The following is a 27,579-nucleotide window of genomic DNA, read 5'->3' on the forward strand; positions in this document are numbered from 1 at the left end:
GAGCCTCTGCAAGTCTAGTAGCAGCAATTAATTTAGGTGAGAATGTAAGTGTTTAGTTATACTGTAATAACTTTTTTTTGTTTATGATACAGCAATAAATTTGAAACATTCTTTAAAATAATTTGGTCTCTACATTGTTATATAACATTTAAAGAGATAAAATGCTTTATTTAAAACGTTTAGTTACATACATTATTTTTGAAAAATAGAAATCTAAATAAAAAACATTTAAAGCTGTGTATTTATTTTAAATAGTCCACATAGCTTTTTAGGCAGGAAAAAAATTAACCATGTATCTAAAAATCCAAACTTAAAACAAAGAAACAAAATTAAATACTCTCCACTGTTTTATTAATTTTGTTCCACACTAAAGTCAGTAGCTATGGTAACTATGTTGTTCTATGGTAAGATTCATAGTTCACAACACTGGATGCAGACAAGTCATTTTGATATTAGAAATATTAGATAACCTCCATCCTCAGGGTCTGAATCGTCTACAACAAAATTAGTGAAATGGTTTCTACATCGGGGTATAACGCAATCTTCAGAGCTTTCATCACTATCACTTCAACTTCAGAATCACGCAAATTTTCATGCTCCATCATTACACATAATGTAAACAAACAATCAGAGAACACAGTGTACAAGATGAGCTATCAGCTGATCAGCAGCGGAAAAAAAAGAAAAAAAAGTAAACCACAGAATAAAAACAAAATTATTTATTTGTGTGTGGCATCTAAACACTTAGTAAGAGACATAACAACGATGTCTAGTGGAAATACAGTGAACTATGTGAACAGTGTAATGTCAAATGCCGATCACGTAACCAGCATGAGACTCAGTGTTCGGTCCTGGTCGAGTGCCATGTAACCACCACATGTGTCTACAACAACGGGTTAACATGAAATTTCCAATGCCCAAAAGGAAAGTGAAAGAATATGCAATTTAATACTATAGTGACAAAATTTATTACAATTTTATATACTACATTATATGTACTAAAATAAACAGTTACCAAAACAGTAATCAATATAATACTATGACTGCAAAATATATAAAACATTATTTAGGATATTTTGCATATTTGTTGAGTTTGCTGAAACTATGACCTCTTTTCTTTTCTCTTCTATCAGGACTTCTGCTATGGTTCGATTGATAGCGTGATTTCCATGTATCTGTAAAAAAAAACAAGTGCTATCTATATTTACCGTACACTTAAAAAATAAAAAATTCTTTTCTGTAAAGATTGTTAACAGTAATAAATACATTAAAATTATATATCAATAGATAATTTCACATAGATAATTTCAAAGACTTTGAATTTTTATAACCCTCCAGAGCGCTTTAGTCTTATTGTCAGCTTCAGCTATAATGTGTTTTGTAGCTTGCTGCCTCAATTACAACAATCTTAGGTTGTATTCTTTTTTTATTTGTGATGCATTTCTTTTATGGTTTTCTCTACCTAAGGCATTGTATTGGTTTTGAGCCTTAACTAGCATTTCTTTAAGTGAATTGTCAAGGGGTCATTTAGTACTGGTTTATTAAGGTTGGGGAAGATAAATACCTCTATTTAGGAACTATTCTTGTATTGTAGGCAATATTTTGTGAACTAATCTCCTGCCAGTTCATTTATTTCCACTATATAATAATTCAATTTAATATAGCCTCAACACTGTAGATAGAAGAATTTGTGTACATACATAAAATAAAAATATGAGGTTTGGCTATAAAATAACCGGATTAGTATTGGCAGAACCACAGAATAAACGCAATAAGGCTGAATATCGGTCACGAAACTCTCCCTCCTAGAGTTTCGTCTGGCACCCTTACTTAATCCGCCTGTACTGCCAGTTACAAACAGTTGCTATTTTGTCTCTATACCAGGAAAATGTGAAGTATCCAGAAAGAACAGTGTGTGAACACTAATTTTTTTTTTCTAATTTGGAAAATCTGCAAGTGAAACACTTATAATGTTACAACAAGTGTACGGCGACGACTGTTTACCATGAACACAAGTGTTTGTGTGGACACGTATTGGCAGACTATCATCTCAAGAACTGGTCCTAATATTGGAAAACAAGATCCCTTTTCAACAAGATCATTGGTTAATTACCAGAGCATCCTGACTACCCTAAGTGAGCGTTTAGGGAGAAAACTGAACGATTTGTGAAAAAACAAGTCATGAATCCTCCACCAGGCTAATGCTCCAGCTCACAAAACTTTGTCAGTGAAGACGTTTTTGGCCACACGCAATCATTCACCCTACCCACTAGACTTGGTGCCATGTGAATTTTGTTCAAATAAGTCAAGTCAGCTTTGAGAGGAATAAGATTTGAAACTTTTGAAGCAATGAAAGAAAAAGCTACGGAATTCATGAACAAGGTTATGGAAAATGATCTGCAGCATTATTACGCACAGTGGAAAATTCGCATGTAGCGGTAAGGAGATCGTGGAAAGGAGTACACTGAAGGAGATAACATGAAATTGTAAATATGCTGTAAGTAAAGTAGCATTTGCATGATAGTGAATAACATTAGTAATATTTCAAACAAAATCATACTACAGAAAAATTAATAATCTTTACAAAGATTTATATTATGTGACAGTTAAAAAAAAATTGAATCGTTAAAATAATAAAACGTGAAATTGTTCTCTCGCAGCAAAGCAGCTGAGTAAATTCAGAGCAGGAGCACCAGAGACATGTAGCGGTAATTCGACCAAGAGAGGGTTAATACATACAACTGAACTGACTGCTTTTAAAATAAAAGTCCAAATTAGGCATTAAAAATCATACAATCTTTGAAATTTTCCTTTTCAACAGAAATGAATGGATTTGTATCAATGATGTCCAAGATATGCAATTTTCAGTTGTGTCATCCACTTAAGAGATTAATAAACAAGGGGCTTCTCCTCCCACAGCTGTTTGTGTCAAAAATAACATATACTAAACGACAACATCCATGTACTTTTAATGTACTTAAATTAATTTATTATATAAATAAATAATACTTCAATTCAATTCAATATACAAAGTACAAAATTTCAGACCCATACCTTGTGTCGACGTTCTTCAAAATCATAGAAAAATTGGTGGACTTCTAAATTAAATATTAATGAACAACCTATCAACTGATAGGCGTGGTTTTCTATTTGGAAAATCCACCACTACTGGCTGTCCTAACTGATTTAGCTGAATACATAACACTGATAACATCAAAGAAAACTAGAACATATAATTTGATTACTTGAATTAAAAACAGCACTACTGAGATTCAAGAGCCACCCACATGCACATGAGCAAGTGATGACGATAAGGCGACCAATGAAGTGACCAGAAAGAACAATATCCTCACCACCAACTATGACTAAAGGTGTGCTCCAAGGCTCTGTTCTGGGTCCGGTTCTATTTATATAGTTTACCAATGACCTAAGTAACAATGTTTCTTCATACTGCTATCCAGCTGTGTATTAATAACACTGTTTTGACCACCTTTATCAAGTCAATACATAATTTCAATTACTATCAAATCAATACTGTTACATAAAGAATTATGATAAAAAACAACACATCTTCTTTGAAAGAAATAACCAAGGAACAACTCCAGTTGATTCTCAAATTTCTCACACCACAAGGCACTTAAGACTAATAATGGATGATTCTCTTTCTCAGCATATCAAAATATATGGATTGCGTTATCAGTTCAGAAGAACAATTTTTGCTCCGAGAAGAATAAAATTTAATTCATAACACAGAAGCTACTAAAATAGTCTAGTATGCATTATATAAAGGCAGAGTTAGTTACAGGACAATAAACTGAGGGACATTTTCTTAGAGGCTGTCTTGGGATAGATGTTTGTAGAGAAGCCTTCAAAAACCTAATAAACAAATCTTGGTAGTAATGCCATCACAGCTCTCTACATATTTGTAGTCATCATGTATGCTGTTGGTCTCATCTTAACTCAAAACAACTTTTAAGTTAAAACAATCAGACATCATTATACCAGCTCACAGGACTTCACCATTTGCCATACTCTCTCAAACTCAAGCGAGAAGACACTGCATTCCTGGTTTATGTGAAGTAACTGTCTATACGATCAATGAATTCCTAGGCTTTGCAAATTAGGAATAACAATTTTTCATTACTTTTAATTTATATTTGTGAGTGATACCTGTTCTGTATTTTTTATTCATAAAATAAAGTTTCTGAACTTTGTTTAATTGAAATTATAACAATCAATGAAATACATAACAATTTTTTAAAACACAAATGATTATGAGTAGTATAAAAATGAATAAAAGGTTAAGACTTACCTTGGGATCTGTCTACATCAAAACGCTCGGAAAAATTTGATTGACCTCTTCTGTTAAGCTCCAACTTCGTTTGATCATAAGCAACTTTAATATCTTTTCTCCAATATGGATGTGTTTCCTGTTGAGAATGCTCTCTGTTTGAGGAAAAGTTTGAAGCTCCCGATTTCACTTCTCTATAGTTTCTACTGCTATTTCCTCTCTCATACGGTTGGTTCCTATCTCTTTTACTGGCTTCAGGAGTCAATTGTTTACCATCAGCTCTGGAAGTATCACTGAAGTCAAACAGGCTAGAGAATTTAGATCCCTTCTCTCTCTGTTGATCTTCTTTATCCACCTGCTTTTCTTCTTCAAGAACTGTACTTCTAAAGTTTGTATTTCTGTCTGATGGACTAGGAAAACTCAACTGTTGTTGGTATGAGGACCTCTCATCTAGTTCATATCCAGATCCTCTTTGTCGGTCAGATTTCCAAAAATCAGTATCTTTGAATGGTGGTGATGGTGGAGGAGGAAGAATATCTGTATGTGATGGATTATGAAACTGTACCTTCTGGTATAAAGATCTCTCTTTTTCGTTCCATCTTGAACTTCTTTCTTGGCTACATTCTTCAAAAGGATAAGAGTCATTGTTGAATGATGATAATAGTGGTGGTGGTAATGGTGGTGGGGGAATTCGTGCATGCCTTGAACTATCAGTAGGTAGATCCTCTATATTCTGCTGCTCCATATTATGTGCTCCTGAACCTGTGTTTTCATAAACTGTATAGTTGTTTGGTTCTTCTCCCAACCCTCTTGAAGATGACATACAAGACTGATCTCTCATTCTTGAATTTAAATATGGAGGTCCTTCTACAGCAGACACATTTGTTTGTTCAAAAGGAGAATACATTTCATTGTTTAATTGCAGCAATTTTTGCTTCTCATTTTTTACCGAATGTGATTCTTTAAAAGAATCCTCTACTTGGTCAAGCCTACTTTTTTTCTCAAATTCTTTCAGCTCATCTCCTTTCTCTGATTCTGGCAAATCAAACAATTGCTTAAATTCTCTCCTTTTTTGTACAATATGGTCTTCTGAATTCCTCATAAACGTTTGATCGTAAAAGCTTTTAACATTTCTATTCCAAAACTTGTCACTTTCTTGACGATTAACCCCTGCCGATTCTCTGACTATCCTGTTTTCCATTGTGCTTGAATCAGATTCGGTAAACATATTCTTACTGATATTCCGTTGCTGTTCCACTTGTCGACTTGTATTTTTAAAATTTGAAGTATTAACAAATGGATGGGATAAAACTGGTGGTTGGTTTTCCAACATATTTTTCTGTGTTGTGTGGTTTGTTCTGGGTCCTACTGGGTTCTCTAGAAGAACGATTAACCCCTGCTGATTCTCTGTCTATCCTGTTTTCCACTGATAAGAAAGTTTGTGCTTCTTTACCAAACTGTTTTTCAACCTTATTAAATTGGCTTGAGCTTTTAAATTGTGAGCTACTTTCCTTTAACTGTTTTTCCATCTGTTGAATTATGCTATTTAAATCCAATGCTTTATCTTGATTAGAACAATTAGATTGTTGGTTGAATGATTGCACGTTATTAGTATGCTGATGACTAGATTCTGTCAAACCCAAGTCACTGGAAATTCGATTATTTGCAGATACTTCTTCTATACTCTGGTTGAGACATCCTTCGGTTCCTTCTAGATATCTGGAAGTCTTGCCCATTTTAATAAATTGTGGTTCAGGGTTAGTATTCTTAAATAACTCTTTAACAGGATTCACTGGTTGAGCAATCTTTCGACTTTCTGTTGAAATGCTCGATAGAGAGGGCATAGGTGATTCAGTTTCCATCCAAACATCTACTTCACTGTTATATAATGTATTGCTGTCAAGATTTGAGTCTTCTTTTTTTGTTCCTGAGTTGGAAAAACTTGAACTGTTATCAAGACGTGTGGACAAATTAAGTTCTGTTTCCTGCCATCTTTGTTCGCCCTCAAATTTAATCTGATTTCTCAGTTGCATGGAATCTCTGACATCTTTAGATTTGTGACTTAATTTGGGTGGTAAACATTCTGCACCATCATCAAAACCCGCTGCACTATACGTCCGTTTGTCTTGATAACTATACTTCCGTCTCTGCCATAACTCTCCTTCAGCATTTCTTGATACTTCGGTGGAGATTTCAATTCTTTCATTTGGGTTTCCCATTTCACTATTTACTGGTTCTCTTTCACTAAATGTACTTGGCACAGTCTCTAATCTTTCAGATGGTGAATTCTGGTTGATAATAGTCATATTTTTATTAGGTTTGAATGGAGGTATTCGTGATTGAGGTGTTAATGATAGTTGAGTGGATGAATTTTCTCCAGAGAATTCATTATCAGATTGTTTCAAATCAAACAGACTTTGCAAGTCTCTCCTGTTAGCTTCACCTTGTGTGTGACTTTCACCAGTTACTGGAGGCTTCAGCCTGAAACAGAATTACTTTATTAGTAGTGCTACACAATAAAACACTATTAAAAGGAGACAGGATTTTTCCGGACATTTGCCATCTTTCAGTGATAAAAAAAAAATCAGTAACACTACGTTCTGAGATCTGCAATCTGATCTCTTCTTCAGGTAAATAACTAACCTAACACATAATTATTTACTAGGTTAGCTAGGTTAAAATAAACAAATCATACCAGAGCGTTATGACATGCGTTAGTCAGGAATCACAACCACCATGACTGATCGTAAGTGGTTGGTCGATGAATGCAGATCTATTGTGACCTGTTATTCTGTAGTTCAGTTTTATAATTAGTGTTGTGTTTAGTTTTTTTATTAAGTGCATGTTTTAAAGTTAGTGAAGTTGACACACAAGATGGTTGACCACAGTTGACCACAATTTTGTTAGGTACTTGCTATGTGTGAGATGTAATCTAAACATAGATTCTACTGCAGAATCTTCACAACTTTTTTTACTAACAAAATTCTAGATAGTATTGTCAAATTTACTTATAAACGAATACAAAAGTACTTCCTAATTACACAAGCCAACGTGATGGAAAGGATAATTCAATGGTTTAACACATTGACTGCGGTCAAAATATTTTACCCACTATGAGAATGACCTCACTGAACCCTTAAACAAACAATGGCGCACGCGGTCATCGGTGACCGCGCCACACGCGACTTTTTAAATATAAGCCTTTATAGGGATTCTTTATATGGCTGAGGTACTTCATGCTTCACATTTAAACCTTTATGATCTGTGGCTGAATAAGGGTGCAATTTCTTCAAAATTGTATGAGTTTGAGAAGATTGAGATTCCTGATTAGAGCTAAGAGATTCGATGATGCCAATACCAGAAAGCCTTGTAAAAAGTTAGATAAGTTAGCCCCCATTTGTGAGGTATTTGAAAGTGTAGTAAAACAGTGAGCAATTGTCTCATAATTGACAGGATGCTCGAATCATTTAGAGATTGTTGCAATTTTAAGCAATATATTAGTAACAAACCAGCAAAAATTAGATTGAAAATTTTTGCAATGAGCTGATATACTATTACTATGGAAGTATATACTTGTAAGCAGCCTGAGAGCTCTTGCAATGTTGATAGTTCTGGCTTAGCTGTTTTAAACAGACTTGTACACACAGTTTCAGGAATGGCACGAAACATTTCACTGACAACTGGTACACTTCAGTGCCACTGGCTGAATCCCTTCATAAAGTCCACAAACTTACACTGGTGGGTGCACGAAGGAAAAATAAAAACCAGATTCCTCCTGAAAATGTGAATCTAAGGAATTGAGTTAAGAATTCAATCAAGTTTGAGTTTCAGAAGAAAACATGTAACTGCTATTCTACTATCCAAAGAAGTTGTTCTCATATTGTAAATGATGATTAATACAGATGATATTGATTATGGCGCTTTGTGACGCCAATAGGCCTTTCATAACTTTTTATAACTCTAAAAAAGGTGGAATTGATGTAGAAGACAAAAATAATGGTACGTATTGATGAACTAAATCTGGTAACTTTTTCACATACAACTCTTCGTGGATTAAATTCCGAAGGTGGATTAAATTCGTGGAAGATTTGTCCGAAGGTAGTGAAAATGGGTTCACCAGAGTGGAAAAAAAGAAGAAAAGAAGAAGGAAAAAGAAAACACGTAAACCGAAGTTGCAGCACACTACTTTTAATAATAAACAAATCATTAACACTGGTCACAAAAACGAATCTAAAATACCCCCCTCATATCTCAACATCTCCGTACCAGTGGCTTTTCGTGCAGTAACTATTGAGGGTGATAGTCATGCACGCTTCATGCTGGGATGGTCCAGTCCCTGGTGACCGCAGAGACGGCTGTGATCGGCGTCTGCAAGCCTGGAGCCGGACTGTTGGGTGTGGTTGAGGGGAGTCAACCTCCTCCCCCGGGAAGCTGTAGTGTTCTGATTGCCGGAGCGAATGACATCGGAGCCGGTCGGTCGTCTACCATCTACCAGCAATTGGAAAACCAGATCTCCATGCGCACCCGTACAGCCAAGGTCATGGTATCAACAGTGCCTTATCGCCACGACCTCCCCCCCTCCCACCTCGTTAACCAAGAGACGACTTGTGTTAACAACTACATAAGGGAGCTGTGTATCAGGTGTAAGGGGTCTGTGCTGCTGGATTTCAACGCCATCGGAAGGCGACACGTCACTCGCCATGGCCAGCACCTGACTATGAGGGGAAAGCGGATGCTTGCCGAACTGGTGGTGGCCGGCCTGAAGAAGGCCTGCTTAGCCACTGATGAAATCAGAAATCAGAAATTCTTTATTCATAATCATCAAGATTAGAATACATGTCAAGTTTAAAGACAAAAAATATCTTCTTCCTCATGAGTTAGGTCTTCATGCATTGTCCCTCCAATGAAGAACTCTTCCATGCTGTAGAAGGGTCTTTCCTGGAGCCAGGTCCGGAGTTCCTTCTTCAGGTTCTGTGGGCTGTTGGTCTTCAAGTCTTCAGGCAGTGTGTTATATATCTTGATTCCAGCATAAGATGGTTTTTTTGCATAGGTGGCTGTTCTGTGTGCCGGAAGGTGGAAGTTGCCTGCATGTCTTGTGTTGTGTCCATGCAGATCTCTATGCCTTGTTAGGTCTCTAGTAACACAAAAGAGAACAGTTTCCAATATGTAAATGAAATAACTGTAAGAATCTTCAAATCCTTGAATGTATTTCTACAACTTTCTCTTGGGCCTTGACCAGTCATTATTCTGAGAGCCCTCTTTTGCAATTTCAGTAGGCGCTGCAGGTTGGCATTTGAAGTTTCCCCCCAAACAACTATTCCATATTGTCAAGTGGCTTTGGAAAAGGGCATGGTATGCTATTTTTGAAGCTTCTGGTGAACTGACTGCTGAGGTTCTTTTTATGGCAAATATGGCAGAGCTTAGTTTTTTGCACAGATTGTCTACATGATTTTTTCCATGATAAATCACTATCAAGTGTTACACCTAGGTGTTTCAGCATGTTTACATTCTGAAGATCATGGAGTGCTGTTGAGTCCTTTCTATTTCTTCCAAAATACATCTGTTTAGTTTTATTTTGATTAAAAACAAGGTCATTACTCAATGCAGTAATTGTTGTGCCATGTTGACAGATATGTATGTGTCAATTTCCAAATGTTTTCGTTATTATTACTGGCTAATAAGAGCACAGTGTCATCAGCATACATAATTGTTTCACTGTATGGTGTCATGTACTTTGGTAGGTCATTTGTAAATAAAATAAATAGTACTGGCCCTAAGACTGATCCTTGTGGTACGCCTCTTCTTGTTGGTATTGGATCTGATCGCACAGTACTTGTTTGCCCCATGTTCATTTTTTCTTCACCTCTACTACTTGGGTCCGTCCTTTCAGTAGCTTTCGAACCATTTTAGGGCTGTTTTTATAATGCCTAGGCTTTTTAATTTAGCCAAAATGAGATAGTTGACCAAGGCAATCAAATGCCTTACTCAGGTCTAAGTATACGCTGGAGATGGTGTTGCCGGACTCTATGTTCTCTACTATGAACTCTACCAGATCAGCAATTGCAGTTGTTTGTTGACCTTCCCTTTTGTAAAGCCATGTTGCTTGTCTGTCAAGAGGCCATTTTGTTGAAGGTGTGTGAGTAGTCTGGCAAGAACTATTTTCTCAATAATTTTTGAAGTAGTAGGTAGGAGAGAGATGGGTCTATAGTTGGCTGGTTCATCTTTCTTTCCTTGTTTGTGTTTGGGATATATTTTAGCAATTTTAAGTCTGCCATCCAGTCACCATCACCAGTCACCAACCAGTCACCATCACCATCACCACAAACGTCTTCATCGCCACCCCCCACCGCCTCCATCACCCCCACCGCCACCATCACCACCACCGCCTCCATCACCACCAGCGCCTCCATCACTGCCGTCGCCGCCGCCGTCTCTGCTGCTAACAGAATCTGCTGCCGATGTTTGACTGTGTACCGCTTGGTCCTGATGGGCCTTGGACGCTGCCTTACAACAGCTACGCGGAGGCAGTAAAAATCTCCACCGCTGATGACCAATGGACGCTCTGCGGATCTTGTGCAAACTGGAATTGACTCGGTTTTTTTAGGGACCCCACTTTGAATCAGCGGACAAAATTAACTACTAAAAACCATCAGAAACACACAAACACTCACAGACAAACGGAAGTAAGGCTGCTTCATCAAAATTCCCAATTTGCAACCAACAAATTAGATCAAATCCAACTCATGTGCGAGGATCTGAAAGCAGATCTTCTTGTAATAACGGAAAACGGTTTCAAACAAGGATAACATCGCACTGTGCAAAATCCAAATTATAAATTGGTTTCCGCGTATTGCCGATCCCACTCCAGAGGAGGAGGAGTTGCCATTTTTCTGAAACAAAATTTTTGCGTCTGCCCCCTTTTCCGATCCAGGATTCAATCGAAAAAGATTTCGAAGCAGTCGGAATCAAACTACAAACAAAAACATCAAAATTTCTTCGTGATCGGAATTTACAGGTCTCCCAGTGGAAACGAAGACACCTTCTTTTCAAAATTCGAAAAATTACTGACATGTCTGACTAACCAACGTCAGCATTTTGTCATTATGGGGGATTTCAACATCAACGCGTTGGACAACACTCACCATACAACAATTCGTTTGGTCGATTTACTTAGGTCATTTCAGCTTGATTTGCTAGTCAAATCTCCAACGAGAGTGACGGCTGCAACCAAAACTGTAATCGACTACATAATCACCAATCACCCAAGTGTCGCAGTGTCTGTGGTGAATACAGCTATATCTGACCACTACGGCCAAGAGGCCGTCATTAGTGGGATACAACTCACAAGGGAGCCCAAAATTAAACAAACAATAAGAGACATAAGGCCAGAAAACATCGCTCACCTTAACGCTTCCCCTTTCTAAAGAAAGATGGAATTTTCTAAATTCATCTCAACCCGTTGAGCAACAGTTTAAATTGTTTACCCGACACTTTTAATTTCCACGTTAACACCTGCTGCCCTACAAAAACAATTAATGTCTGTGACAAAAATTCAAAAAACAATTGGATCACACCAGGAATTTTAGTTTCTAGAGAGAAACTGAAATTTATGTCCGAAATTTATAAAAACACTTCTAATGAACAGTTCAAAATACTTTTCAGGAATTATAAAAAAGTATATAAGAAAGTGATCCAAGCTGCGAAAGCACTCGATGTCTCCAAATCAATTCTCTCTTCAAAAAACGTTTCTAAAACAACTTGGGGCATCATAAACAATAAAACAAATGCATACAACCAAATCAAAATTAAAGTTGGGGATAGGCTTGTGGAGGATGAGACTGAGATTGCCAGTCGGTTTTAACGAGTTCTTCGCATCCATTGCTGAAGGGCAAGGTCCTCGGCCATCTGACCCTAAAGTACGCCCCTCGTGAAGGCAAAGCCCAGCAGCATCAATGGTGTTGGCGCCTGTTGTTGAGGATGAGCTTCACCTAATTATCCAGCAGCTCCCAGCCAAAAAGTCAAACGACCTTAATCTGATGTCCCCATGGCTCATTAAAAAATGCTGCAAGCATTTAGTGAGACCCTTAACTGAATTAGTAAATTATTCATTCCAAACAGGAGTGTTCCCCTCTCTCCTCAAAATTGCAAAAGTGGTTCCAATTTTAAAGAAAGACGATCCAACCTCTATAAATATACTACCGGCCTGTCTCAATTTTGCCAGTATTCAGCAAAATTTTTGAAAAGCTTTTTCTTATAAGAATGCTTCACTTTTTGGACAAATACAATCAGCTCTCAAATGAACAGTTTTGGGTTCAGAAAGGGTAAATCGACAACCGACGCAGTCGTTGGTCTTTGTCGATATGATTGTAGAGGGGATTGAAATGTCGGAACCACACAATGAGTGTGTTCCTGGATCTGTCCAAAGCATTCAACTGCGTTGACCACAATACACTGCTCGACAAACTTGAGTCCCACGGCATTCGAGGCGTGCCTTTTTAAAATGGCTTAGCTCATTTCTAAGCCACAGATCCCAAGTTGTCCAGATATCAAATAAATCATCCAAACCAATAGACCTTACATATGGAGTCCCCCCAGGGGTCCTATCCTCAGTCCTGTGCTTTTTCCTGCTTTATGTCAACGACATAGAATCATCGCTTCTGCATGGAAGAACAGTGCAGTTTGCAGATGATACGACTCTTTTTTTCAATGCAAGATCAAGCGAAGTATTGGAACAACAGGCTTTTGTTGATATCAACAACTGTGTCCAATACTTCAACAGCCTCAACCTCACAATAAACTCTTCAAAAAACCAACGTTTTAAATTTTTCTTTGCGCACTGCGGGCAACCAGTGCGGACCTGCCATCTTGATGGCTGACTCCACACTGGACGAAGTCTACTCTTCAAAATTCCTTGGAATGTACCTTGATCGAGGACTGACATGGAATGTGCACATTGATCATGTTTTGCGCCAAAATCTGCTCAGGCATCTTTGTTCTGAGGTCTTTAGCAAAATACTGCCCGAGTCAGGTACTGATTACGGCGTATTATGGCTTGATATACCCCCACCTGGCCTATGGAGTGATCCTTTGGGGAGCTTAAGCTAACACTCAGTTCCAAAGAGTTTTCAGACTCCAAAAAAAAATCAATTCGAATCATCGCTAAAATCAAATTCAGAGAGCCGTGCAGGCAAGTTTTCAAGAAATTGCAGCTGTTGACTCTGCCATGTCTTCTACATATTGGAAAACAACTATGTTTTGTGTGAATAAATGTACCTTAACCAGAGGACAAGACATACACATGTATGAGACATGTGGCAGAGCAAACTACCGAACTGGTAGACACAGAACGGTGGTTTATGAACGCCTGCCTTCACAAGCGGGTGTTCAATTCCTCAACAGACTGCCCAATCCAATCAAAGATGCTCCAACGCCAAAGGCGTTTAAGACTCGCCTAAAACGCTTCTTGGTGTCTCAAGCGTTTTTATAATGCAGGTGAGTTTTTGGCTTTCAACTGGGAGGCCGCCCAATTTGAAGAATGACACCTCTGTTCGAAGTGGTGTTGCATTGGCGATGAATGAAAGAGGTGTGACTTTAAAAATTGTATGTCTGTATGTGTATTATAGTATGAATGTCTGAAATTTTAGGATATTATTATTAATTGACGTTTGCCATACGATGTATTATTGTCTCAGCAATAAAACAGATTTGATTTGATTTGATTTAAATAAATAAAAATAAATACATTTTTCGTGAGTTTGCAAAATTATGTGTAAAACTTGAAGTTAATGAACCAAATTCTTTGTTGACATTTCAAAGTTATTTAAATCAAGCAATTTGTTAAGATTTAAGTTTAATTGTTATTGACAATCGTCAATATCATTTTAGGATCACTTAAAAGTGGAGGCTTATGTTTAGGGCCATTTTATTTTTCAACCTCCGATCTCACACTGTGACGGCCAGACAAGTGGCAGGTCCGTGGTATGTGCAGTAGTTGATCGCTCAGCACAAACTGGCTACCTGAACTTGACAGTGACAAATGTTGTAGTGAAGAAGGTCAACTAATGAGCACACTGTGGACCTGCCACTTGTCTGGTCATTATATGGCATGAGATTAGAGGTTGAAAAAAAATGGTCCTTGTGTATATATATATATATATATATATTACATGTATACATCTAGACACGTGTAGTGTAAGCAGTTACACATAGCAAGTCACAATAGCACTGACGTTATAACCATCCTAAAATAAATGTGAAAGTGCTTTTGTTTGTTTTTTTTTGCTTTCACATGTAAACTATTAAACCAATTGTACTCCAATTTTACATAGACATTCTTACGGTCCCTGGTATGAATATAGGCCTATCTTAAATCAAAAATCCCGCCTGGCTACGCCCCACTGGTCTTTAAAGTAGCAAAAAATTTCATCTTGGCCTCTAAAATTGTGAAATATTAATTGAAAGAGTCTGTCAAATGTAATCGACCGTTCGCTATAAACATTATTTTATGACAGTAAAACCATATGTTTAATTAATTTAACCCTAGAAGTGTGTCCATGTTACCTAAGATAAAACGTCAGTCCATTTTCGACGTAATGCAAGGGTTTATTAAAAAATTTGTAAAAAATACTTAATATCAAGAAAACATAAAATATTGTTATATATTGTTTTTCTTCTCAGAAGTTGTACTATTTGAAATAGGAGTAAATGTTTTGATATTCTTTGGTTTAGTATATATTTTCATGAAAATAATGAGAAATTGCAAAAAGTTTTATATGAAAATTTCAAATTTGGACCTCTGTAAGGTATTGAAATATTACAGTAAGGTCAAAATGTTAAATGTATAAAATGTAGAGAATTTTTATGCCAAATTAGAAAATATATTAAACATTTCTTTAAAACAAAAATTGTAATTTTGCCATATTTTTTACAAAAGCGAAAATGTATAAAAATGTACAAGGGTTTGGGCTTTTCATTTTTTTACCTCCAAATGTGACCATATATTTATATAAAAAATAGTTTTCTATTGTAAATTATACATGCAATTTGAAAACACTAAAAGTAAACAACAACAAAATAAACTGTTATTTTATTATAAGCATACAAAAAAATCTTTTGAAAAATGAAAATATTTTGTAACAAAATGCAGAAACAAGCTAAAAGTTTTCAATTATACTTTATGTTTATGTAATTTTTGAATGTACACTTAGTAAGTATGTTTATTAGGCTAAAATAAAATATAAGATATGTTCAAATACTTTGAAAAGGAACTGAGTTATAACATTTTTTGTTAACAGTCGCACGTTGAAGAATTTACTCATAAAAAATAATCTGGTTTGCAATGTATTAAAATTATGAAAACAATTTTTTAATTTTGTTACTTGTTATATTATGTTAGCACATAATGTTTGAAAGAAATACACTCAATAATTTTTTTAATTGAGTAAAAAATAAATGTTGTGCGTCAAATATTGTAAAACCTTGCATTGTAAAATTTTTGACAATATATAAACAATAGATATTATAGTTCAAAATAACATTGTTTTATAATGTTTTTGTCATTTCATATGCATTTATGCAGTAGAGTATTTCAACCTGAAAAAATAGAGACCTAAATTATGAAAATCTGTAAAAAAAATAAGCTCGTGGTGAAATTAAATATGAGCTTCAGACCTAAAATAAGTTACAAGACAATGGCCTACAGGGATGGGTTGGGTTGGTCTTGATGCGACGCTGTGATTCATCTCTTTCGTTTTGCACTGCCGGAAACCTACTGAACTAAATTTACCATTGAAAGATTGTACCGGTAGATCGTTTCTTTCACTTTACACTGTTTTTTTTTATTTTCTTTATTGACAATAAATAACTGTGTGAATGTTATTATACTAACCTGCATAAAATATGCTGGTTTACAACTTTAGAATTGTCCCTTTTTAGAATATTCATAGTAAATCAACTATTCGTTCTAATGACTTTCTGTTTGCACTGGAAGAAAGAATATTTCATTCGGCGTCTATTGACATATGGCAGCACTGTTTGCAGGTAATACGTAACTTGCTGTAATTGGTTGAAAATGACGTATTTCTTTAACCCAGCCACCCGCGAAATTCAACTCAAATGATGAATTCTTCAGAAAACATTTCACCACGACCGTAATATTGAAGTTAGAAAAAACGTTTATATGGAAATTGTAGAGTGGAATCTCACAATTTCAATGGTACCAAAAACATGGTGATTGTTTGAAGATAAATAATTATTTTTAATGAAAAACTGAACCGACATACAATATGCTGGTTCCTCACAACACACATAAATTACAACCGACATATAATATGCTGGTTCCACACTTCTAGGGTTAACCACTATTTTCAATTTGTTTAAATTTGTAGTGTGTAAATTCTCTAAGAAGTAACCATAGTTTTCACACCTTTTTTTATTTCAGCAATTAGGTAAGTACTCAACTTAACTCCGAAGATAATTTCCTTTGAATCAGTCGGCACGAACTATGCTCAATGAAAGTTCGATGGACTGTGCTTTTGAACTAATGTACCAATTTGAGCTCTAAGGAAACGAAACACGTAAATAATGTCATTATTAATGTGCTTTTAACTGTAAATTTTTAACAAATATTAAGTATTAGATATAAAAGACAAACCTACATCTAACTTATACTATAAATTTAAAGACTGTTACAACATCCATCTCAGTAGTCTTTTGACAGAAGTAGGCTTCTCTGATCTGTGACATATATTTTATTAATCAGGAAACAAGGAAAAATCTTGTAGTGTCAAACTCAGGGTCATATTAATATAGAAGGTACTTAATAAAATTGTGAAAAAGCATCCAGGCAGCCTATGCTAAGAAAAGATGATAATATAAAGATAGCCTTCTACAATTGTTGGAAGAACAAAGAACAGACTTATTTAAGGATGGACACTGGTATAAATAAATAATACAAGATTACTGCTTTAAGGTTGGTAGAAATTATATCCACAAAAAGATTAAAGTAAAAATAAACTAAAACATTGCCATTGTTTTTGTTATAATTTGTTGCACATAAAACATGCACTGAACTTTTCAATCAATTCCTAATTGAATACTAGTATATAGATATTTATTTTTCTTACTTTTCTTTTGGAAGGTGTAATTTGTATTTCTCATTTTCTTTGCTGTTCCTATCCATCAACTTGCTATAAATTTCTTGGGGCGTTTTTTTCTTGTATATACAAATAGAGTTGTGGCCAAAATGTCTTGCCAAGAAACCATGCTCCTTACTCAACCTGAAAATAAAATTAAAATTAGTTGCAACGCTGATAGCTTAAAACTACATATATCAAAAATTTACTGAAGGTTTTGAATTCTAGCTATTGACTGACCATAAAATGTTTTCATTTTTGAAAACGCTATAATTTGTTAGCATACTGAATCTTTTATAACAACTGTATTAATCACTGTGTAATAACTATTCATTATTTGTATAAAACTTCATTTGTTACACTCTGAAATAGTTCCAATGCATAGTATTATATCGCTTTGTCAGTGTGCTTGGAGACACACATATGATACACTCACCATATGTTTAACTATAAATTTTAAAACCATTGATATCTGTGAACAGAATATTAAGAAACATACAACACTGTCAGTATAGTAGGTCTGTTATCATTGTCATTGGTCAGACCTACTATTAACATTTCTATCACAGTATAAAATGTAATAATAAATAACAGAAAACAAAAATTATACTCACTGCAAAACTAGATGTCTCTCTGACACAGTAAAGTTGTCCAGAAAAAACAAATCTTCAACGGAGCTGTTCCAGAAATGACTGAACAGTTTTTTCAGCTCAAATTCATTGCTTGCTTCACTGGGATCTACAATCCTGAAAAATGAAATAAATTAAGAGGTTCATGAGTATTTATAAACTCAGGATTGACAAAAATACAGAGGCAGCTGAACAATTTCTATTTTGTTCAACTTATGAAGGTGGAAGTCTGAAATTAACATTCAATTGAAAATTCATTTTTCAGCAATCAATAACACCCCTTCCTCAAGGGGGTAGAGGAAGGGATTACAGAATTGTGGACCATTGAATCAAAACCTTAGAGAACCTTAACCTTTTGATTAAGGTGGCATAGACCATTTCGACATTTTGTATTAAAAAAAATAATTGTACTACATTATAAGAGTAATTAATTCATATCCTATCTGATCGATTCCAAACTATCAATATTTAGTAGTTTTCTATTCTTTTTTTTTCTGTGGTCTCTGAACTATGACAATATTAATTTACTTCTGACAGGTAATTATATTTATAATTTATGCATACCAATTATGCATGTTTTTATGCAAACAAGTATTACAAAAGGATATTATTATTGCTGTAATACTTTTCACTGCATAACAACACTCTAAATACATTATTTTGAAGTGAAAATATGTTAGTTTTTAGTCTGCTTCTTGCCCAAGTGAAAAAATGTTGTAGAAAGATTACTTTCATTCTTTTCAGTGAGTCTAATATTGCTCTTGTGAATATTTTTATATGAAGAAAATAAACTGAAAAACGAGATTTAGTTTTTTACAAGAAATAGACGTGTATATCTGCTTTCCATTTTTTGCTAACATTGGCCTGGTTAAAGCAGTGTTGGTGAGAGGTTGCGATTTGTATTTTATTTAGTACTTATATGACCTTGCCATATTAAAAAATCTCAAAAATGTGTATTGTATATGAATTTTATTCAGACTTTACTGTCTCTTATATAGTACATCTATTAATAATCGTAAAAACAATGCATACAACAAAACTTCAAACATGAAATTCTATAAAAGGATGCAAATTACACTTTTAGGTACTAGGTATAGTGATTAGAAAATTATATAAATTAATAACTATTTTGGAATAACTCTTTTTCAAAACTTTTGCATTTTAAAGTAAAACTTTGCTCTAAATAATTTATGATGTATAAAATTTAGTTTGACCTTCTCGGAAACACAATCCAAAAAATATTAAATACATAACAAATTAAAAAAAAAAAACACTTTTTATAACATTAAAAAAATGTTTACTAAAACGTAGTTTCCAGTATTTTTAATTTTTGTTTGAACAATAGTAAAAAATGTGTAGTCTTCACTTTATTGAAAAAAATAATTATGCCTTTCTGTTATATAATTGTTTCCCAAACGCTTGCAAAGTCATAGACTATAAGACCGGCACTTTACGCATATTACTTACGGAATGGCTGTGGTACTCAAAAAGTTAATGTAAGTGAACATCTATTAGCAAATGTTTTCAAATGTCCTGACGAGATAAATGTATGAAAGAATCTCAATTTGGATATCCTTCAAGAAACATAAAGGCTATTTCAAGTTTTTTAATACTATTAAATATTAATAAACCATTTAATTTTGTAACAAAAAAATTCGCAAAATATTTGGAAAACATATGAATTTAGCTATGATATGAAACATCAAAAATGGGACTTCAATTTCTTAGATAAACCCACTCTTATACTGCCTAAGGTGTATTAAATTTATTTGTGCCAACTGTTTACATATTGGAAAAATACTGGGTTTAACAGGTATCTCTTAAAATGTCAACATTACAATTGATAAATTTTTTCTTGTCTTTTTTCTCACACATGTAAGATTTCTGACAAATGAACATGTACATTCTCTTGCATTGGTTATAGTACTCAAAGTCAACATTATTATTTACTTATAATGTCCTATTTTTAAATATGTAATGATGGCAAACGTATGAACATCTGTTGTTCTTTAAAATTGTCCACTGTAAATAATAAGTTTTCTAACAAAATTTTGATTGCAGGCCCATTAATCTAATTAGTGCATTTCATGAGTAAACCATGACTACAACTTTGTGAGGTTTGGTCAAGAAATATATAAATTATGACCCAATAAACCATAATAAGGGGTCTGTTCACTAAGTATCGAAAATGGTTCCAAAAATGAAAATTTATTATAGGTATCATTACAATTACTTGATAATCTTCAAAATAGATTCCTCCAGCATCGATACACTTTGTTTAGAGCATCTGCCACTCCTCAAAAGCCCGCTGGAAGTCGGTTTCTAAAATAGTTCAGAACCTTTTTCGTTGCCTGTTGAACCACCTCGATGGAGTGGAACCGATGACCTATGAGCTCCTTTTTCATACACGGAAACAAGATAAAGTCTGGTGGAGCCAGGTCTGGGTTGTAGGGGGGTGAGGCAATGTTTCCAAGCCGAATTTCGCCAGCAGCTGGCGCACAACAATCGTACCGTGGCATGGCACAATGTTATTGTGGAGTTTCCAATTCTTCGCAATGTCTGGTCGTACGTGTTACGCGATTTCTCAGGTGTGTCAGTACTTGCATGTAAAATTCACCATTTACTGTTGTTCCAGTAGGCACAAACGTTGTTATAAATAGTAATTTGTATCATTAAATGGATAATACCGTCGCGAATTTGTTTTAGGCGAGTTTACGTAGCTGATGTATCTCACGTGTTTTTTGAATAGATGGCTACCATTTCCCAACTCTACTCCTCTTCTAGAAATAACCGTTCTTAGACTACAGCTTCAATGTCTCGTGCCAAGACGCCGACACCCGGGTTGTGAGTCTACCTATTGCGAAGGGAAGTGAAATATTATTGTTTTGTAAAGTAAAACGTTCGTATCGCATAATTCAATAGAACATTGGATATTTTAGGCCCACCTAGAAGATATACTTTTTAGTTATTATATTATTCTAATTGGCAGCAACGTGGATATTAACATAACTTTTCCTTTACCATCTAAAAGTGGTGCTTTTATGTTTTCGTATTTAAACTGAACTTATAAGTAAACTTTGTATTTCTAGTATTTATTACTACGACCTCAGAAGTCACCACCCCCATGTGTTATCGTCATACGGTACACATAAGTTTTTATTGCGCCACTCTGCTATTGATGTGCCTACTCTGCCATCAACTGGGTGAAAAATGAGTGAAAACGCCACAATGCCTGCCATTAAAATAGAATATTTGTCTAAAGATGAGTTGGTATTTGAACTGATATCTAGAGGTATTAAATTAAATAGTGACAGTACAGTAAATGAACTCAGAAAGTCCTTAAGACAGTGTTTGAGAAACAATATTTTACCTACTCCTAGTAGCCTATTAAAAAATAGACCACAATCAGGAAGTAAAACTTCTCAGTGAAAAAGTGATATTATTAGAACATGGGTGCAGTGAATTGAACAGTGCTAGTTCACCTTTAGGAAATCACCAAATTCCAAGAAAAGTGTAAACATTTAATAAACCGTTTATTTTTAGACAACCAGCTAGAACTAAGTTCTGTACATAGTAAACTTTATCAGCTTTTAAAGTGTAGGCTAGTAAAATGTTGAACAACAGTTAGCTAAAAACTTGCTACCTACAGTGAACCTAGAATAAATAAATAAATAAGGACTTTATTTTGGAGCGGTTTTCAACAATAATTGCTGGTTTACAAAACGACTCATGTCTTATTATAGTTCTTAAAAAATTAAAAGCTTATTTTATAGTTATTAAAAATAAAACATAATATTAGACATACAGTTATATATGGCTATATCACCTTGTATTGTACATTAAATACTTGTATATATTTTCTTTGTATGTCGTTTCAGATACACCCTGGCCTATTACGCTGGAGGGACAGTTCATTATATAATTTGGGAGCAAAGTACGCAAATCGCTTTTCTTTCAAATTCACGGCGAACGCGAGGCATCTCCAACACTTGATCCTGTCTAGTACTGCGAGATCGGACTTGAGACCTGCTTTTTAGTTTTTCTCTCAGGTATCCCGGCCTGCCAGTGGTCAGGATTCTGTAAACCAGGCATGAGGAGCGCAGGGTACAAGTATCAGCTACAGTCAACAAACCCAGCGATCGTGAGCCTCCGAAACATGGTCAAACCTTCTTAAACCACACACATACCTTACACACATATTTTGGACCCTCTGTAATTTTTCTAAATCTCCTTTAGTCACAATGTTGCCATAGACAGGGAGGCAATAATCGATCACAGAGAGCACAAGAGCCCGGACAAGGCGAAAGCCTGGTCTCTCTAGGAAAACATGTGCCTATGCTTGTATAGCATTTCTCAGTCGACCAAGTGTTCGCCGACAAACAGCACTTACATGACCAGATAGTGTGAGGCCACTATCAAGCATGAGGCCCAAGAGCTTTGAGGATTCACACTCCTTCAGTCTGACACTGCCAAGCAACACCTCACCCACTGTCTCCGAACCCACATTGGAAGGAATCGACAACACACACTACCACTTTTCCTTGTTCAGTTTAATCCCATGCCTCTCAGACCAATCATGGACAATGCTTAAGTCAGCATTCAAAATGGAAACTGCTGAGTCAGCTCTTCCGGCTTCATATGAAAACACACAGTTGAGCATCATCGGCGTATGAATACAAGCGACTATGTTGCAAGTCTGAACCCATAGTGGCGGAAAACAGGGTGAATAGAATGGGCCCAAGGCAACTTCCCTGTGGAACACCAGCAACTCTACTTAAAGATGAGGAGAGAAATCCATCCCAATTTTAACCTTTGTCTCCTATTCACCAAATAGGAATCAAACCAAGAAACCACCTCTGGTCGAAAACCATAAAAATGCATGACAGCCAACAAATCCTGTGGTCTATTGAGTCGAATGCATGTGAAAAGTCCAGCATTGCAAGAAGAGATGCTTTCTTATCCGCCCTTGCGTGAAGCAACTCGTCACAAACGAGCAAAAGCGCAGTGCAGTTGCAGTACTATGGTCCTTCCTGAACCCAGACTGTAAGGCTGGGAAATGATATTCTCCGACTCCAGAAATTGTACCATTTGTGAAACAACCAGCTTCTCCATTATCTTCGACAGGGCAGGCAATACCGAAATTGGACGCAGCTCGGATACAGTTGAAGGTGCTTTGACTTTGGGAAGAGGCAGTACAATTGCCTCCTTCCATTCATCCGGAAAAGTGGAAGTGGCCAATGACTGGTTAGCTAAATGTGTTATGGCATCAATACAATACGGACTTATCATTTTAATCATTTTTTATTGATATGCCATCAGCTCCAACTGCCTCTGATGTGATGCTATTCAAAGCCTCCTGCACTTCTCTCCTTGTAACACCCCTGAAATAGAAATCACAAGTGACACTCTCTGATTTGTTTCTTTCATAGAACTTGTACGCAATCATCATTTGCCATGATACTAAGCCCATACTAACGAAATACTTATTGATTTCTTCCAAATCTTTTACAAAGTTGGGTATGGCTGGATCGAATGGATCAGTGACACCACTTGTCCTTATTTTAGTCCAAAAGTCTCTAGAGCTTTTACATTTCTCCATTTCAGTTCTGAAATAATTTTGTTTTGATCGTCTTATTTCATTGTTGAGCATATTTCTAACCCTACAGTATGTTTTTTTACAAGTTTCATTTCCTGTAGAAAGCATTTTCTTCTTATAATAATCTTTTTCTATGGTTAGTTGAATGATTTGTTTATTTCTCCATGGAGATTTCTTTCTGGTCACTCTCTTATGTACTAGAGGTGCATTTTCATTAAAAACTTGAATAATAGCAGAATTAATAAAATCTAGAATGTCATCTACAATTGTTCATAGACATAGCATCTTCCCACCTAATACTGGACGTACAATGTATCATCTTGTCAATGTCAAATCGGGAGAAGTCACGATAAGTAACAAATCTAGGAGGCCTTCTTGATTTTTTTGTTTTTATATCAACATATGTCATCTAGAACGCAGCTTAAAAGTGTTAGAAGCCAATTTAAATGAATCATTAGAACAAGATGAGGCTAGGCTATGGAACATGCAGTGAAAGAACAAATAGGCCCTATTTCTGTACAACCACCAACAATATCACAGCCTACTGCCAGTACCCCACTTTGCCTATAATGACTATTTATAATGCAAACAATGATTGTATTAGTCAACCTATGTCTGGTTTAATATGTTTTAATAAGTTAAACAACCCTGTAGAACGTTATTTACAAATTTTACAGTAACAAATGGTTTAATAGTACCTGAGCTTTATGAACTTTTTTGAAACTTTGTTAAAACTAAAATGTGAAACTAGCCTATCAGAAAATGAAATTTTAGCATTGTTACCATGTTATGCAAAAGGTCCACTTTTTAGCCAAAATAATACAGTGTAAGTCTGTCATGCAAATGTCAACTATCTACACAGGGAATTAATTAGTGCTTTTATCCCTGTAGGCCTAATTGAAAGACTGAGACTAGATTTTAGTTTATAGGCCACAAAGGTTTGATGAGCCACTGTATGAATACATCTATGACATCAAAGAGCTCAGTCAAGTTTTATTGTGTAACATATGTGAACAGGACTTGGTAACTTGTATAAAAAGAGGTATTAACCTACAGATAGAAATAAGTTAATTTTTGAAAACAATCCCATTTGTTTTACAGATTTGGAAAATGTGTGTATAGCTAGTAACAATATAACCTTTAATGATAACTTAAGGGACAATTTAAGTAAGACATATGTTAACAACATGTATCCACCACATGTTGAACTTAGAAAAAGTAGGCCTACTGTCAAAAACCCAAAGTTATGTTTCAATTGTAATAGGCCTGGTCACTTAGCAAAAAATTGTTTTAGGAATCCAAAAAACTAGTCGATAGGGGAGTGGTATTACACACAAACACCTAAAAATATCCCTCTCCGGTTTCATAAGTTTAAGAATAATAATTTTATAAGTAGTAATACCAGTAAGAAAAAGAAAAACACTATTTTTATGAGAGTCTATGGTAAGGTAATTAAAAAATTGGAGTAAATTAAACTATAGAAAACCTAATTTAAGACTAAATGTTAGACAGTGTAACAATATGCCTTTAATTGAAGCTATAGTGGGTAAAAATGTAAAAACAAACTGCTTATTAGATACTGGTGCTACAAGAGATATAATTAGTAAAGAATTTTATGATAGCCTATTGTTGAATAAAAATGTTTCTAAATTAATGAAGTCAGATGATAGAATGTTTGCTGCAAATAACACTGAAATAAAAATGTTTTGGTTACTGTTATGCTAAGATAAAAATTTCTAAATTTTGTTGGAAAGTAAAAATTTATTGTATTGGATAATTTAAAATGGGACATTGTATTGGGAAACCATTTATATCTAATAGCAAAATTAATTTTAGATCTTGATGGAGATTCATGTTATTTTAAATTCAATTGTAATGAGAAAATAACTATTGGGCAGACAACAGCCTTTTTGAAAATGAAGTAAACAGCATTGATGTAAAAATAGGGTGCACTAGAGCTGAGGCTGAGATACAAAACCTTATAGGGGATTTTCCAAATGTTTTTAATCCAAAATTAGGAGAGGCTCTAGATTTGGAAGTGAGATTAGTTCTAAATGACCCCACACCTGTAAATATTAGGCCTTATTTTATGAGCCCTCCTACTGTAAATAAGATGAAAACAATAATACAGGATTGGTTGGACCAAGGAATAATTGAACCCAGTACTTCAGCCTACTCCAGTCCAGCCTTTTTAACCAAAAAGGACAGACTTGTAGTCAATTATACCGAATTAAATAAAAAGTTACAGAAAATTGATTTTCCCATTGGTGATTTAAATAATTATTTATCAACATCTTAGTGGAGCCAAATATTTTTCAATAATAGATTTAAGAAAAAGTTTTTTGCAATGTCCATTATCACCTGATAGTCAAGATCTTACATCATTTAGTACTATATTTGGTAAATATAAATTTAAATGAGTACCCTTTGGTTTACATGTTGGTAGTGCTGTATTGTCCTGCCTATCTGGACAAAGTCCTAGACAATATAAAATTTAAATATGTGATAAATTTTTGTGATGATATCTTAGTGTACAGTAAAGACCTTGATTCGCATTTAGTACATGTCAGAGAGATTGTAAATAGACTAAGCAAACATGGCTTAACGGCAAACCTAGAGAAAGCAAAGTTTTGTTTTGAGGAGAAATCTCCTTTTTGGGGAATTTAATAAAAAATAATACAGTAACTATAGATCCCGAGCGAACAAGGAGTATAAGAGAATTTATGCCGCCTAAGAACGCCAAACAAATTTCACAGTTTTTAGGTATGACCAATTTCTTTTCAAAATTTATAAATAATTATGCCGAATTATGTAATCCTTTAAATCGTTTAAGAAGGAAAAAACGCTAAATTTTGTTTGGACAAGTGAATGTCAAGATTCGTTTGTAAAGTTAAAAGAAGCTATAATGAATCCTCCTGTAATCCAGTTAGCCGATTTTTCAAAGCAATTTATAGTAATGACAGATGCTAGTGGAATAGCCGCAGGTGGTTGTTTGTTACAGGAAAACTGGACCAAAATGAATTAACGCCAATAGCCTATTACTCTAGGAAATTTACTGATGCCGAATTAAAATATACTGTTTTATGAAAAAAAGAAGCTTTGAGTGCACTAATTTTGCATAGAAAAAATGGCACGAATTTTTAGAAGTAAGAAACCTTTAAATTAATAACTGATAACCAAGCTTTATCCTATGTCCTCAATCACAAAAGGAAGGTAGGAAGACTTGCCCGGTGGATCGAGAGGATTTTGAATTTGCCATTTGAGGTGGAATTTAAAAGTTCCACGATAATGCGCTGGCAGACGCCCTTTCACATATGTTTGAGGGCGAGTCGACGGGAAACAGCTGATCCGTGCCCCAGTGACTGCCGGAACGTTCCAGACCAGGATAAAAATAGATTTATCGATTTCCTTCTGCCATTCAAACTCCTCCCGAAGGCAAACATGTAAACGAACATCTAATGTAAAAGCCTAAAATGCAGATAAATGATAAGTGCAATAACAAGGATATATTTGTGGTTGTTTAATTAATGATTTGCCATTTGCGTTTAAAGATTTAGAAAAATATCAACTTCAAGATAAAGAAACTCAGCGAATCATTCAACCTGTAAAAAAGCAATAGTAACAATTTATGTTATTTTATAAAAAAACAATTTACTGATGTACAAAAGGAATGTAAAAAAGTAAGAGTAGTAAGATATTTTTGCCTGTACAGTTAATTGATTTAGTATATGAATTTTCCACAGTTCTTTAATAGGAGGTCATTTAGGCATTGCTAGAACGCAAAGAAAAATTAATCAGTATTTTTATAGACCTGATTTAGACGAAATTATAAAGGCAAAAGTGAAAAGCATGTAATGTTTGTAAAATGAGTAAAGTGTGCCAAAGAAAATATGAAGGCGAATTAGTATCTGTGCCATTTAAGAACAATAT

General features: G+C 35.0%; 2 protein-coding genes across 2 annotated transcripts in view; both read right to left on the minus strand.

Moving 5' to 3' along the window:
* Window positions 1-949: 949 nt before the first annotated feature.
* On the minus strand, window positions 950-5,623 carry LOC124366065. Its single transcript, XM_046822282.1, has 2 exons — window positions 4,313-5,623; window positions 950-1,175 (listed from the first exon to the last, which is right to left on the minus strand). Exons 1-2 carry the CDS (start codon window positions 5,517-5,519, stop codon window positions 1,063-1,065), a joined length of 1,320 nt encoding a protein of 439 aa, XP_046678238.1. The 5' UTR covers window positions 5,520-5,623; the 3' UTR covers window positions 950-1,062.
* Window positions 5,581-27,579, minus strand: part of LOC124366812 — a 57,077-nt gene continuing 35,078 nt past the window's right edge. The window contains exons 5-7 of the mRNA XM_046823414.1: window positions 18,039-18,170; window positions 17,416-17,568; window positions 5,581-6,772 (exon numbers count right to left, since the gene is read on the minus strand). Coding sequence (XP_046679370.1) covers window positions 5,581-6,772; window positions 17,416-17,568; window positions 18,039-18,170 — 1,477 coding nt within the window. The remainder of the gene's footprint in view (window positions 6,773-17,415; window positions 17,569-18,038; window positions 18,171-27,579) is intronic.

Source organism: Homalodisca vitripennis, chromosome 7 (genome assembly GCF_021130785.1).
Source record: "Homalodisca vitripennis isolate AUS2020 chromosome 7, UT_GWSS_2.1, whole genome shotgun sequence".
Lineage (NCBI taxonomy): Eukaryota > Metazoa > Arthropoda > Insecta > Hemiptera > Cicadellidae > Homalodisca > Homalodisca vitripennis.